The 16,507-nt window shown below is 40.9% G+C and overlaps 1 protein-coding gene across 1 annotated transcript in view; it reads right to left on the bottom strand.

Annotated features, from left to right (window-relative positions):
• The window catches only part of DNAH11 (dynein axonemal heavy chain 11), a 352,005-nt gene that overhangs the window by 92,505 nt on the left and 242,993 nt on the right, over positions 1-16,507 (bottom strand). Inside the window, 5 exon segments of the mRNA XM_043589069.1 lie at positions 327-461; positions 5,366-5,467; positions 7,968-8,150; positions 8,764-8,907; positions 10,951-11,064. Coding sequence (XP_043445004.1) covers positions 327-461; positions 5,366-5,467; positions 7,968-8,150; positions 8,764-8,907; positions 10,951-11,064 — 678 coding nt within the window.

Here is a 16,507-nt window from a genome sequence, read left to right as displayed (position 1 = left end):
CTCAAGGGCAAGTGTATATGAATAGGTTCAGACAACAGTTCAATCCCACAGTTATCTAACACCTGTTCTTGGTTTACGACAGACCTTAGGAAAATCACGAAGTTCAGGGCTATATACTAAAAAATACAAAGAATCCATCACTTCTTCCTTTAAGTCCATTGGAACTACAGTATTTATGATAATTATTTTGCTTCATTGTTGATTCCATGTCTGTTTAGTTATTATCTATTTAGTTATTTTAACAGCAAATAAAGATCCCCCCCCCCAAAAAAAAACATGTGATCTGAATATTTTAATTAGAATTTTGGAAGAAAAGGTCAACTTGCCTCAAGTTCCTTGACAAGCCTGTTAGCTAGTTCGATAGTTTTGTTGGTTTGGTTCACCTCTTCTTGACACTGAACTTTCTTGGCTATTGCTTTTTCAAAGGAAGCAGTGAGTCTGCTCAGATTTCGATCCAAATCCTAGGTAAGAGTTACAATTAGCTTTTGAGACCTTTTTAGGTGAAATGGAAATAGTATAGTTATCTTAAAAATCTATGACCTTTAGGTCAATGAAACCAATCTCTCTACCTCCTTGATCTCTGCCCCTGTAGCATACATATATTAGGAAAGAAAAAGGAGTAGTGATAATAAACACCTCAGTGCCATTGTAGATGACAAGTTCACCATGTGGTCTTTTCACCTTCCTTCCTCACTAAGCAGAGGGCACATAGTGACTGCAGAGAGTGGACATGCCCTCCAGACTCAAACACACCCTGGGTGCTATGTCCCCTCTCCTGTGTGCCTAGCTAAGCCTCATCCTCCAGTACCACCTTTGGAATGATAATGGTCATCTTTTGGTTCTCCACCTCTTGACTCTTTTCTTATTTCTCATCGGTCCATAACTCAGGCAATGAAGAGTAGTGTTAATGATTAAGCCTCTCCAGACCTCAGCAACCTGACCCAACTTGGGACAATCAGATTTTATATTTTGGAAATGGGAATTAAACTTAGAGGTATGTCATTGTCTTCAGCATCAAAAGACCTGGAAAGATTTGTACACTTTGGAGGGCTTCCTTTGGAGAGGGACCATCTTTCACCAGAGGCATAGGAAAACAGGGGAACCTGCTCTGGAGAAATAAAGAATGAAAGGGCAGCAAAACGAGAAATCACACAACTCTAGACAAACACCAAAAGACATTCATGGCAGCTTGTTTCCTGGATCTCTTTCCTCCTAAGACCAAGTCATATTGTTTTTCCTCAGAGTTCCAGAAGTCATCCTGCTCTCTGTTTTCGCTTAAGGTTTTCTAAGTAGATTTCTATTATTGATAGGCAAAAAACATAATGAGTGACATATCAGTACTTGGGAGAGTTCTTACTACAGTGACTTGCTATCTGCCAAGTTCTTAAAACCCCAAATAAGATTTAGGACATTGCTTTTGTAAATAAGTGGGAAGTTCCAAGAGACTTTACTAAACAAACCTGTAGAACATTCACCATTCATAATTTAGAGATTGCTTATATTTGTCAATGACCCAGTTATCATTATTTAATTTATATCATGAAAGCAGCACCTCCTAAAGGAAACGATGTCTATGTCACATTTAAACTGTGAAACAGTATCAAATATATGAGAACACACTACCATTTAGAGATCAGATTAAAATACATAATATTTAAATGTCTATTTTAGGTCATTACAAGTACTTGTGGTCTTACAAAATACAGAAGCACGCGTGAACCCTGGCATCCGACAGCTGTGTTCATATTTGGACTCTGCTACCAGCTAAGCAGCATCAAGGCAGACTGCTTACTTAACCTTTCTATGCCTGTTTCATCACCCGAAAAATGGAAATAGTAACGTTACCCAATTCACAGCGTTGACCTAAATATACACAGAACTAAGGTATACAATGATGCATATTGGTTCCCTTCATACGGTTGGGAGACCAGTCTTCCATACAACATCAAGTTGGGAGACAACAGTCTCTTGTGTTTGTTTCTACGCCTCTTGTGAAAAGGCACTGACAGCTTTTGTTCTGAACTATCTTTCCTAACATATCTGCATTGCAAATAGGCTTGGAAAATAGAGACTGTTCTTCTCTCTGGGCAGAAGACAAAACTGTCTCCAGAGAAGAATAAAGACAGACTTCTCTCTAGGGCAAAGGGTGGGCAGGTTTAGGTGTAGTCCTCTTTATACTGGGGGTTTCTGGGCTTGTGATCTCTATACAAACCCAGTGTGTGGACAACATCAGCTGGTCCTCCGTGCATCCGTCCCATGGAAACTGGGGGACCAGAGACCAATGCACTATGTCCATTCTGCTGGCTGTGCTGTGCATCACACAGTCCTCAGGTCTCTGACCCACACGTATCAGGTCTTCTGCCCGCCTCCATAAAACTAACTTGTTAGCTTGCACATAAGGCAAAATCTGGGTTCCTTCACTGTTCTTGATAGGCCCTGGCCTCTCAGCTTCCAGAAGTAAATGGACAAAGAAAGGAGGGAACCAGCCCACCAAATACCCTAAACCAGTGCTTTGCAAACTTGGGTGTGCATGACAACCCTCTGGAGGGTTTGATAAACCCACACTCCAGGATTCCCCCACTGGAGTTTCTCATTTAGTAGGTCTAGGGTGGGGTCTGAGAGTCTGTATTTCTAATGAGTTCCCAGGTGACACTTTTGCTGCTGGTGTAAGCAACACACTTGGAGAAACAGGGTCCTAAAAAGAAGGACTTCAGATTTGCTTCACGGCCATCCTTAGGCCCTGTATGTTTGAGAGACTCAATAGCCTTTCTTCCACTCCAGCTCAGCCATTTCTTTTTCACTCAACCTTCAATTAAAGGGTGTCTTTTAATCTTAAACTAGAGAGCCAGAGTAAAAAGAACAAATACATACAGACCAACACTGGGTATGAATGAACTGCCGTCACAGCACAGACGCTGACATCAGACACATACCTACTTTGCTAGCTGAGAAAGCGACAGGAGATGCAAATCAGGGGGAGAGAAAGTCCAGGAGAGAGGAAAAATCAGAGGCTGCAGGACACGAAGGCAAAGCTAGCAAAAAGTGTAATTTCACTTGGGCTCAAACATTCGTCTAACCTGTGCCAACAGACAGAAACTACTCAGAGGTACTTTGTCCTTGCCATGACCAGCCATGGGGTCTTCCCAGAGAATTAACCTTGGTGGAAACTGCAGAAATTCTGTTGCATTAGTGACTACTCTTCAGAAATCCGTTTGTGGTCGGGAGATAGAGAGGATACATTCTTCATCAAGACATTTCAATTGTTACTCTATCTTCTTTCTTCTGTGTCTGCAAACTTAGCTCTGTGGCCTACTGATATGTGAGCCTCTCCTTGTAATGTGAGTCTCTGAAAACAACTGTCATGAGCAATTCTATTGAGCCACTTGCAGGCTGTGTACAAAGGATTACTAATTCTGCAACCACACAAAGTCTGAGGTTTAGAATCACCTGTGGCTGCCTTAAACATCCTCATCACTTTTTCTATGAACATTAAATTGCTTACAATTTACATGAAACTGTTAATAGCAGGTGACAATTTTTTAAAGGATTTAGTCAAGTGGAGAGAGTTTTGAGCGATGGATGTAATTTTTTATAAAATCAGTATGCTACCTGAAGTTTACCTCAATCAAGAGTTGTTGATTTGTTTTTCTTCCAATAGTCACCCAGTGCTTAGTGAATGGTATGTTTGGTGCTATCATAGGAATGTGTGTGGACTGGACAGAAAGGAGAGGATGGGCAGGTAGGGAGTGACGGTCAGGAAGTCTAGTAGAGGAAGCAGTCTTGACAGAGAAAGGGGTGTTAATTACTGTGGGAAGCGCTGAAATTTTCCATATTTTAAGAAGAACACTTTTGGGGTTATTAACCATCTTGTCAAAATATCTAATCAGAAAGAAGGCATCTTCTCCAAGAGTCAAAGTTTCCAGTATTGCTAGCCAGACAAAATTTGAATTCTGGGGGTGCCTGTGTGGCTCAGACAATTGAACATCCAACTCTTGATTTTGGCTCAGGTCATGATCTCACGGTTTGTGGGATTGAGCCCTGCATCAGGCTCTGCACTGGCAGTGCTGAGGGAGGCTGCTTGGGATTCTCTCTCTTTCTCTCTCTCTCCCCCTCTGCCCCTCCCCCCTCCCTCTCTCAAAGTAAATAAATAAACATTTTTTAAAAATTCAATTCTGTAGCATGAAAGGCAAAAAATGCCTCTGCTCACCCTTCCAAGTTCATTCCTCATCACTCTGTGCTGTTCCCAACCTTCCCGAAATTGCTTATCTTAGTGCTCTGACCTGTTGAAGTTTCTCTCAAACGTACCAACTGCTTCTTCCCTCTTTTTATTTATTTATTTGCCAGGAATACCTTTCCCGACATAGTTATTCCTGTGATTCCTATGAAACTTTTGAAGTCCATGTCAAGTATACCTTCATTATGAAATTTTCTCTAATTTCTCCAGGCTGAATAATTCTGTGGTACTGCTATCACAGTGTATATGTAGTCATATACATACTTGTAACACTGGCCGGGAATGACTGGTTGTTTATTTGTGAAAATATTAACAATGACTGTGTTTGTGGCTAATATTCTCTAAGCACTTACTATGTGGCCAGTACCATGCTAAATTCTTAATATGAACTACTCTTGTTTAATCCTTATAATTCTACCTAAGAAGCACATGCTATTATAAAGCCTACTGCACAGATGAGGAAACAGAACTCAGAGAGGTGAACTAATTCGTGCAGGGTGAAACAGTAGATGTCGAGCCAGGATGTAAATCCAGGCATTCTGGCTCCAGAATCCTTGCCTTTTTTTTTTTTTTTTTTTTTGCAAAGAGAGGGAATGCGAGTGGGAGCAAGGGGCGGGGGGGGGTGGGAGGGAGGAGGGAGGGAGGGAGGGAGGGAGGGAGGGAGGGAGGGAGGGAGGGAGGGAGGGAGGGAGAGAGAGAGAGAGAGAGAGAGAGAGAGAGAGAGAGAGAGAGAATCCCAAGCAGTCTCCAGGCATGGCATAGAGTCTGAGGAGGGGCTCCGTCCCACCACCCTAGGGTCGTGACCTGAGCCAAAATCAAGAGTCAGATGTACAACCGACTGAGCCACCAAGGCGCCCCTGAAATCCTTGCCTTTAGTCGCTATCTGCTATGCTCCTCCTCCTCTTCCAACAGGAAAGTTTTTTTTAAGTCCAGAAACCATGGAAGTTTCTACTTTTCCAGGTCCGTGTCTAGCATACAGCAGATAAGAACTATCTACTGAACGGGTATGTAAATAAATGTATCGATGAAAGCTCAAATTCCTTTCTTCTTGCTTGGGCTCAGATGGGGCCCTGTCTAAGCAGGGAGGTAACGTCTCTCGGGAACTTCCCCAGTGTTACATTTTGCACTCACCGCAAGCTTTTTTCTGATAGCCTCGAGTTTTTCAGTAGCTGCAGCCAGTTCGAAGTTGGCTTGGGCTAAAGCTTGCCGTTTTGGCTCCACGTCACAGTAGACCTGAAAATCCACACGGGTTTTAACTCATGGGGTAATAAGACGCAAAGAGGACACGTAATTATTCAATCTTACATTTGCCAGAAGCTTCATAACCCAAGTCTCTATTCCCCCCCTAGCAATTTGTTTTTTATTTCTTAGCAATGGCACTACCCAATGGCAGAGCAAAAATCTATACAGCCTTCCAAGTTCTGTCGGGTTGTCCGTGATTTAGTCATTTATTCTGGACGTGAGAGTTAGGAATCCTTGCCCAAAGTGCTGTACACATCAGACATCGAGATACTACAGTATGTTTGTCCTAAAAATTGGAGATAATCTTCACATCATCAGAAACTGCAGTGGGCGGGAACTACAGTTCAAGTTGGAACCAAGTCTTGATTTTAAAGCAGAACATAAGAGTGGAGAAATTCTCTGAACTCAGGCAGGAACATAAGAGATAGCCTCACAATATTAACAGTGCTGTCACTTTCTTTTCTAAGTTGAGGGCCACTGTCGGGGTGTATCATTTGAATGGGTGGTTTGAAAATTGGGGCGGACCACTTTTGTAACCCGGTTGAGAAAAGAGGAAGGAAATGAAATTTTATTTTCTCTTTTATGGCCCAACATCACAGGACACAGCCACAGTCTAGCTCCATGCTCATCCTTCACCTACAATACAACGAAAGCACAGGGGTCAGACATTTTTTAAATATTTATTTATTTTGGGCAAAGCACAAGTGGGAGGAGAGGCAGAGAGAGGGGGGACAGAGGACCTGAAGGAGGCTCTGCACTGATGGGCTGACAGCAGCAAGCCTGATGTGGGACTCGAACGCATGAACTGCAAGATCATGACCTGAGCTGAAGTCGGATGCTCAACCGAATGAACCACCCAGGTGCCCCAGGGGTCTGACATCTTTTATGGAGGGAAGCCATATGTCAACTGCAATCCACCTAAACCCTTGTTCTACACAGGCTTCTACTGAAGAGACACATCAGAAGGGTCTTACTCTCATGGATTATAAAGGCGATCACCTGGTTTTATGAAAATCACTTTGGGGGCGCCTGGGTGGCGCAGTCGGTTAAGCGTCCGACTTCAGCCAGGTCACGATCTCGCGGTCTGGGAGTTCGAGCCCCGCGTCGGGCTCTGGGCTGATGGCTCAGAGCCTGGAGCCTGTTTCCGATTCTGTGTCTCCCTCTCTCTCTGCCCCTCCCCCATTCATGCTCTGTCTCTCTCTGTCCCAAAAATAAATAAAAAACGTTGAAAGAAAAAAAAAATAAAAAATAAAAAAAATAAAAAAATAAATTAAAAAAAAAAAAAATAAAATCACTTTGGGGAGCCCCTAGGTGGCTCAGTCGGTTTAGCGTCCGACTCTTGATTTCGGCTCAGGTCATAATCTCAGTTCAAGTCCTGCAGCGGACTCTGTGCTGATAGGGAGGGCTCTGGGCTGATAGGGAGGGCTCTGTGTGGAATTCTGTCTCCCTCTCTCTCTCTCTGCCCCTCCCTTGCTTTCTCTCTACCTCCCTCTCTCAAAATAAATACATTAAAAAAAAAATCACTTTGGGAATGCTTTTGATTATACGTGGAATTTCCTCAGTAATTCTATTTTTGAATATAATATATAACTGTCTAAGAAAAAATAAGACAGTTCTTCAGAGTTAAGGGCATGCATTGTTCCCTTTTTACATACAGTATTCTGCCAAGTGCTAGGAAGACAGGTGGCAGACAAGAAGTATCTGATAAATGAAAGACTACATTAAATTATATTCTATCTCTACGATGCCTGAAAACGCAACCTTTAGATTCAACCATAACACAGGCAAAAGTGCATTTGTGATTAAAATACTAAAGCAAAAAAAGGGGAGAGGGCTATTTCCTCATCACATTAAGTCTACAATGGTGTAAAATTTTGCACTGAGAGTAGGGATTAAGTTTGAACATGAATTGAGACCTGCGGTTGGTTCAAGTCAACACAAAATTAATATTTTAGTGTAAATAAATATAATTTATCTGGCCAGCAAGTTTTTACCTAATCAAATCACTTGCTGCTATTTGATCTAAAGTAATTGATAATGCTACCCTAAAAAAAATAAGTTTCAAACATTTCAAATATCCTCCTCTATAGAATTCTGTTTAAATTTTTTTTTCAACGTTTTTTTATTTATTTTTGGGACAGAGAGAGACAGAGCATGAATGGGAGAGGGGCAGAGAGAGAGGGAGACACAGAATCAGAAATAGGCTCCAGGCTCCGAGCCATCAGCCCAGAGCCCGACGCGGGGCTCGAACTCACGGACCGCGAGATCGTGACGGGGCTGAAGTCAGACGCTTAACCGACTGCGCCACCCAGGCGCCCCTATAGAGTTCTGTTTAATCGGACACTTTCAGGTCTCATTCTTAGGGTTTTATCTTATTCAGATAATTAAATATCAAATTATATAACTTTTTCTTTTTTTTACCAGTATGGAAATTAATATCTTTATGGTCCTTGTGAGTAACACCTGTAAACCATCAGATTAAGACTGATACCTCGTAGAACTTAACGATGTTGGTGACCCAGGCACAGAGACCAGCTGCTGCAAAAGATTTGGTCCGAATCAGGTTTGGATTGAACTCTGGGTCTTTCAAATACTGCTCATTTACTACTTTCAGACAGTTCTCTGGAATGTGCTCTTTGTCATAGTTAATTAACGCTTGCAAAAAATCATCAACCTGTAAAGCAAAAAGACTTATTGCAATGAACCCATTTCGGCTGCAGAGAAAATTCCAAGATCAAAAGTTAAAATCAGCTTTTAGGACTCACATTACAAAGGCAAAATTGGCAAGCTGCATTTATCCTACTGTTTGACTTTTTCAGTCTTTGTAGTAGGAAGTGAGAATTAGCAATGGACACTTTTAAAATCTCTTCTATCCCAGGGTAAAATACACAGGAGGCATTCACATTTTGAAGAAAAGACAGAAAAGAAAAAGAAAAACACATACCCCAGAGCCCCTCTGCCTCACCTTCTCGTGCATTAGCAACATTTTCCCAGCATAAGAAATCCATGTAATTTTCTCCCTCCTACACTTAACTGCTTTCATAATTTTGCAAATAGTTAGCAACCTTCCACGTGCTGCTAGTGTTGACCTAGGTCTGCTACAACCCCAAGCTAACCTCCAACTTGGCAAACAAAAATTCTCTAAGTCTAGAGAACACACAGTAGGTTACACTCGATAAGGATGCAGGTGATTTCCTTCAGTTTGAACAGCTTTTGCTGTCAAATATGACCATGGTACTAAGAACACAAAGTGTCTGGGATTTTCATCTTGCCAGGCTGTCTGATACCTTTCCCATGAAGACTTTAGCTGCTTTCCAACTTCGGTCTTTAGGCACTCTGCCCCGGGGAGCCAGGAGGACCATCACAGCAGCCGTAACGTTGGTAACGGCGTTCGGTGGGTTGGGAAAGACTTTCAGCTCAGTGAGATTGCCCTGAAGAAAAAGCACACCCACAATGAAGACCGGGGGAGGTCTGGGGAAGAGCCGTTAGCTGATCAAGCTGGTCTGTCCTCTCCGTGTCACACCAGTCTCAGCTTGGCAGTTTTTGCCACCCAGTGATTCCACCTTGGGACCCCAGGAGGTTCACTTTTCCCTGGACACTTTTCTGATACTTCGGAAACAACACTGGTCTTATTGGCTTCCAAAAAATTCTCCCTCTGATATACCAGCCCCGCAGAGCCTTGCTCCCTGAGCCCAGGCAATTTGATAAACAAAGTTTTGAAGGTGTTTATGGGTTCTATCCCACCTACGTAATACGTCTACATTTTAACCAGGGCCTCCCAGAAACATCAACCCCTTGGTCCAGAGCCTCTTGGTTTTGTTTTTTCTGCACAAGAAATCTCTTCCATTGTACTATGATGCCTCTCAACTGGGAAGCTACCTGTATTGCTTGAACCTGCTCTCTGGACAACTTCTTAATCTCTTCTGGTCAAAATCTTAATTTACTCCAAAGACAACATTAAGGGTATAACCTCCAAGTGTTAAGGCAAATACTTTGGGGCAGGAATTAATCTTATGAGTAGTATACATAAAAAAAACAAAGTATTTCCTGCGACATGTCATAAACTACCGCATATACTCTTGCTTACAAAACCCTGATTCAACCTCATTCTTCTCCATTACCCCAAACTGCCTATTTACTTGGGAAATGACTGCAAAGAAGGGAAAGGATGTGAAAATGAAGCAAAACTTAAAATGTATTAATAGTAACTGAGAGCTAGCTAACCTCCTTCATAATTTGCAAATATCTTCATCTTTTTTATAAATACAGTGAGCTTTATATTTAAGTGACATTAATTTATTTTGTCTAGGTGACTGATAATACATTTGAAGATAGAGTTTCAAATACAGAAAAGCACAAAGAAGAAAATACATATGCAAGTGCTGAGGGAAAAAAAACATAAAATTCCATTACTAAGAGATAATCAGTTACTATTATTGCTTATTTTTTCTAATTTCTCAATGCACAAGCATGTTCTTACAAAAAAATCATATTGTATATCCTATTTTGTAATCTGCTTTATTCACTTAATAGATCACGGACATTTTCTCATGTCACTAAATACTATGCAACAATATTTTAATGGAACCAGAGTATTTGAATACATAAAGGTCAATCTTCTATCATGGTATATTTATATTCTTTTAAAGTTTTCAGTTTTATGCTAATACTGTAAGAAATATCCATGTAGATAATAACTTTATGATCATAGTCAATCGCTTTCCTCAAAAAAAGAAAAAGAAAACCTTAGAAAAAGCAGGTGAATATTTTTTTGAAAGGCAGTTAAAATCTGGATCCTCTACTCTTTGAAGTTGAATCTTAAGAACGTCAGGCTTGGTAATCCGCCGGATTCTCCCTGGAGGCCCAGGAGAACCCAGCACAAAACCAGCTGCAGGCTCCTAAAATAAATTGCCCACAATTCTACTTTTCCTCACAATACCCATCTGACTATCACAGATGATTTTCTCCTCGGGGAATTCAAATGCTCAATGAGGTTTTGCTAATAAGGTGAAACCAGGAAAAGTGATGTGAGCCAAAACTAGGTATCTTTGTTCCTAGTGCATTGCTCTTTTCATGAGGGTGTCTCGTTAATGCCACTTTTTATATCCGGAGGAAATAAAGAATCTTCACTTAGTTCTTAAAGCAACACATAATATGACAACTGGATTTGCGCCAAATCCAGTTGCTAACAATAGAACTGCCTCTTATGAAAGTATAAATCCCATGGTGTTGCAAGTATTCAAAAGGAGACTTGACTGTCAGGCTGTGGCAGGACAGACTCCCGCATGGGAAAGGAAGTCACACTATTAATGATGACCTCGACGTTTGTTCCCACTTCAGTATTTTGTTGGACTCGTTTTCCTTTCTAAAAACTCTTTGGTTGCACAGAATTCACTCTGGGTCCTGTTATTCAAACTCTGAGAACCTTTAAAAACTATTTGGAGGAATCCCACAAGCCCTGTGATCATCTTTACCCTGTTGAGCGTATTGAGGGCAGCTGTTGCGGCCACCAGTGCGGGCTCAGCCTTGAGTACGTCGACTTCACACTCTCGCTGTTTCTGGGACACTTCAGTCTGAATGGCTGTCACCTAATGAGAGAGGAAAGCACACAAACCCACAAACACAAATCACCACCTGAAATATCACTACTGAAGAATGTAGGCTGACTCAGATGCGCTGTTCAACAGTTCATCTGGTTCTCTTTAGAACAGGCGAGGAATGTGCCCTAAAGATGAATTTCTCTCAGTCTCAGTGTGTGCACAAAGCTTTGTATATGCATGAAATACAGTGACAAATCCCAATGCAAATGTACTCAAGTATCTAACTGCTCCAAGAAGGGCTTTGGCTAATCTAATTAAAAGGTGCTGCTAATAATAAATTCAAGGCAGCGATCCCTCTGCTCTTCAATTTTCTTTTTCTGAGTGTCCTGGATAAGTGGAAATCCAGTCTGGCTCAGTAACACCGACAGAAAATACTCTCGCTAGAAATCTCTATCTAATTTTTGTTTACATTTGCCTAAAAGCTATGTTGGCTAGTCTTTAAGAATAAATGTGAAGCTTTTTCTGTTCAACTGACTAGAAGATATAGTTATTTCTATGTATACTTAACCAAAGATACAATTTCTATAAAGACTAATTACTGGTTTCTCTAAGGACCTGGTAAGAAACTCTGGCTACAATAGCCCATTTCTGTCTGTCAACGACACTGATATCCACACTACCGTTGAAGGTCCAGGGACTTTCTTCATGTGCCCAAGAGGGTGTGGCATCAGTTTCGTGACATGAACACATATGTTATACATACAGGGAAGCCATGCTGGTAAACCTGAACCAAAACCAAGGGAGAAGCTTTGGAATTTTTATCCTCCTCGCCCTCTTAGGAGACATAACAGAATTTGAATGGGCAGGAAGAGTAAATTTTTGATCCCAAGCAGGAACTGCAGTTTCAAAGCTGTGCCATTGGGCACAGGGATCCAGTCACCATGGGGGATGGCTCTTGCAGCGACGGTGACTAGGGCATTAACGTGTGAAGAAAAGTGCATTTCTTCAGATGTGTTTGGAATGAACAGGTGTAACTATGCCATAAAATTAAATAGTGCTTACAACAAATTATATTGTCTACTACAGCTTTATTAGCAGTAATTACCATTATTCTGATTAACCATTAATTTGCTGTATACTGCACCTTTTATGAACATAATTGGTTCAGGGTAGAGATGTGATCTCTTGCCAATACATACACAGCTACTGTAATGTAAATAAGAAAACACTGCATGCTTATCGAGAACTACTCAAAAACCACAACCCTCAAAACTTCCAGGAATGGCCATGAAAATTCTAAGAATACATTTTTGGTGTGCTAGACAACACTGTTGCAGAACAAAGGGAGAGCAGAGGTGAGTGAATTAATACCTCAGGGTTATTTACCTTCTATAAGGATACAATCTATAAACGCTGTTTGTTATCATTTATAAGAGCATCATTTAAAATATGTGAACTTGAGAAATTTAATAGAAGACCATGGGGGAAGAGAAGGGGAAAGATAGTTTCAAACAGAGAGGGAGGCAAAACATGATAGACTCTTAAATACAGTGAACATACTGAGGGTTGATGCGGGGGGTGGGGGAGAGGGGAAAATGGGTGACAGGCATTGAGGAGAGCACTCGTTGGGATGAGCACTGCATGTTGTATGTAAGCAATGAGTCATGGGAATCTACCCCCAAAACCAAGAGCACACTATACATACATACATACATACATACATACATACATACATACACTGTATGTTAGCTAACTTGACAATAAATTATATTTTTTAAAAAAATAATAGCCAAACTTTAGAGAGAGAGCCCAAATGTCCATTTGACTGATAAATGGATAAAGGAGATGTGGTATATCTATTCAGTGGAATATTACTCAGCCATCAAAAAGAATGAAATTTTGCCATTTGCAATGATATGGGTGGAGATAGAATGTATTACGCTGAGCAAAATAAGTTAATCAGAGAAAGACAAGTATTGTATGATTTCACTCATGTGGAATTTAAGAAATAAAACAGATGAACATATGGGAAGGGGCTGAGAAGAGAGGGGAAAAAAAGCACAAGAGACTCTTAACAATACAGAACAAACTGAGGGTTGATGGACAGAGGTCAGTGGGAGATGGGTAATAGGTATTAAGGAGGCACTTGAGATGAGCACTGGGTATTCTATGTAAGCAATGAATCACTGAATTCTACTCCTGAAACCAGTATTGCACTGCAGGTTAACCACCTAAAGTTTAAATAAAAAGTAACAGTAAAAAAATAATAATAATCAAGAAAATAAAAATGGTCTCCATATTAGAGATTTTTAGTACTAGAAGAGTATCTTTTATTTTATTTATTTATTTATTTATTTATTTATTTATTTATTTATTTATTTATTTCAAGAGAGAAAGAGAAAGGAGTGGAGAGGCAGAGAGAAAGGGAGAGAAAGAGAATCCCAAGGACTGATAGCACCGAGACCGACCCCAGTAACCGAAATTGAGTCAGAGGCTTAACTGACTGACCCACCCACCCAGATGCCCGAAGCACTTTTAAGTGCTATTTCTGTGAGACTGAGAGTTGCTATTCTTCTCCTTCTGACTCCTTTACACTTCATGGAGTATCATTCCTTTGGGTAATTTTTATAATCAGGGCAATCTTGAATATTAATAAAAAACCCACGAAAGAAAATGAAAAAAAATACTCTAGGTTGGTCAGCTTTTTTTCATTCCCGATACCTTCTGCACACTTTTGTTTACATGTCACATGCCACAATCACCATTACCACAGGAACCAACCCCCACGGGGACTGGATCCCGGTGACCAGTGCTACAGTTATGACACTAGAAGTTCCTAACTTACAACTTAAGTTAGAACTTAATTCTTCCTGCACAAGAATTCTAAGGTACATGTACAATAATTTGTGTATTTCAGGTGACACTGGAATAGTGAAAATACAGTGTATCTTAGTGATGTGGAGAGCCTCGAGCCTCACTGTCCAACTGCCTCCACACCATGACTCCTGGGTGGTGCTCAGCAAGGTTCAACCTGGGGAAGGAGGGAAGAGTGACACAGATCATTTGGAATGTGGGCTTTCTCTTGACTACAGTCTGTTAAAGCAGTGTTTGGGAGATACTCCCATTCTTGGGTACACAGAGCTTTTCTGCTATTGGTCAAAAGCTCCTTGCAAATGGTTCGTGAAATTTAATGGTGGGTCACATGGAAGAAGTGGAATAGCAATGGCTTAGTAGAAACTGAAGTATGTCCACCCAGAAATTTATATGGCAAAGCCCTAACCCTAGTACCTCAGAATATGATTATATTTAAAAAAATTTTTTAATGTTTATTTATTTTTTAGAGAGAGACAGAGCACAAGTGGGGGAGAGGCAGAGAGAGAAGGGGTCACAGAATCTGAAGCAGGCTCCAGGCTCTGAGCTGTCAGCACAGAGTCTGACGCGGGGCTCGAACCCACAAACTGTGAGATCATGACCTGAGCCAAAGTCAGCCACTTGACTGACTGAGCCACCCAGGCGCCCCTAGAATATGACTGTATTTGCAGACATGCCCTTTAAAGAGGTGATTAAGCTAAAAATGAGCCCATTAGGGTGGGCCCTAGGTCAGTTTAACTGGTGTCCTTATAAAAGGAGGAAATCTGAACAGGCACAAGAGACACCAGGGATGTGTACTCAGAGGAAAGACCAAGTGAAGACAGTGAGAACGTGGCCATGTGCAAGCCAAGGGGAGAAACCAAGCTTGTCAATATCTTGATCTTGAACATCCAGCCTCCAGAACTGTGAGAAAATAAACTTCTGCAGGTTAAGCCATACAGTCTATGATATTTTTTTCTAGAAGTCCTAGCAATCTAATAAACTGCTCTTATTTGCCTTCAGAGTATGAGAAATCCCAGACAGTCCTTCAAAACCCAGCCATACCCACATTTCAAATAGAAACACACAAAATCTGAAGACCATTCAAAATCAAGGAGGATGATAACTTTTGAGGAGATTATATTAGCCCTGTGATTTAGAAGGTACTTTAACTCATGAGGGTTACACTCAACAAAGAAAGCAATATGAAAGAGATCAGAGAATTTGGAACCTTAGAATTGGGAACTGGTAAACCAAACAGAGACGGAAGAAGTAATTTTCATAGGCTTCATGGCGCTGGGGTTACTTGAAGTCACCGCTGGTCATGTCAGCAGTTTGGATGGCTCTTGATGATTTTATGAATCTCAAGGAACAATTTTAACCTGCTCCTCTACAAGGACTATCAAGACACACAGAAAGGCAGTCAGTATTTGCTTAGTTATATTAAATATGGCAATGTACTTTTTAATAACTTCTCATGGGTCAAGACTTGAAATCCCAATTTTATAGGATCACAGTGCCCATATGTACCCATTTAATAACTATGTAGAACCTAGCACACTGCTGAACAAAATGTGAGCTCACAGCACATGCTGCAATTGATGAGTTCCTTGAATCTCTATACATGGTTTAGTTACAAATAATTCTCCTTCCATGAGCAGCCAGTTTAAAATAGTCCCTTCTAGGGGCGCCTGGGTGGCACAGTCGGTTAAGCGTCCGACTTCAGCCAGGTCACGATCTCGCGGTCTGTGAGTTCGAGCCCTGCGTCAGGCTCTGGGCTGATGGCTCGGAGCCTGGAGCCTGTTTCCGATTCTGTGTCTCCCTCTCTCTCTGCCCCTCCCCCGTTCATGCTCTGTCTCTCTCTGTCCCAAAAATAAATAAAAAAAAAAAAACGTTGAAAAAAAAAAAATAAAATAGTCCCTTCTAGCATCACCTTGATTTGATTTTTATCTTAGCCCTCATCACTAACCCCAAATCCCTTGTCACTTGTCTGCTGCCAGTCTTTTCCATTATAATGTAAGCTACCTGAGGGTGCCTTGTATGTCATCTATGCTCAAGAGCCTAGAACTGTGCCAGGCAAAAATAGTTGCTCAGTTAGTATTTGTTATTGAGAAGTAAGTAAAGTAACCATCAGGGGTAAAATGAAAATATGTTTATTTCTTGGTATAGATTAGATATAGAAAATGTCTTTTTCATGTTTGAAGAACTTCATAAAACAACCAGTCAGAAGAGTTCTCATTTGCTAAAGCATTTTTTCCCTCTTTGTAAGGATGATTTTGCCTTAGGAATTCACATACAAAATGTGAAAATACCTCTGGAGTGTTTTATGGATCTCTAAAAGGTATCTCGAGAGATAGATTATAATCTAACAAGTACTAGCATGCCACTTATTTGCGCAATGCTTGAAAAATATCCCTTGGGTGGAAATGGCTTATGATAATCACATCATATGGGATACCTAATTGCTTAACATAATATAGTACAATTTTAAGGACATCCTCTGCTTATCTGAAACTCAATGGAAACACTTATTAACAAATTAGGAATTATATGCCCATTGGCCATGCCAAATGTAGCATACAACTTTAAAAACAAGTATTAAAAAAAACTATTCAGCATTCTGATTTTCAGTGTGCAACTC

Source organism: Prionailurus bengalensis, chromosome A2, assembly GCF_016509475.1.
Source record: "Prionailurus bengalensis isolate Pbe53 chromosome A2, Fcat_Pben_1.1_paternal_pri, whole genome shotgun sequence".
Taxonomy (NCBI): Eukaryota; Metazoa; Chordata; class Mammalia; order Carnivora; family Felidae; genus Prionailurus; species Prionailurus bengalensis.
The sequence above is the reverse complement of the archived record's forward strand: the minus strand, read 5'-3'. Positions and strand labels throughout refer to the sequence as shown.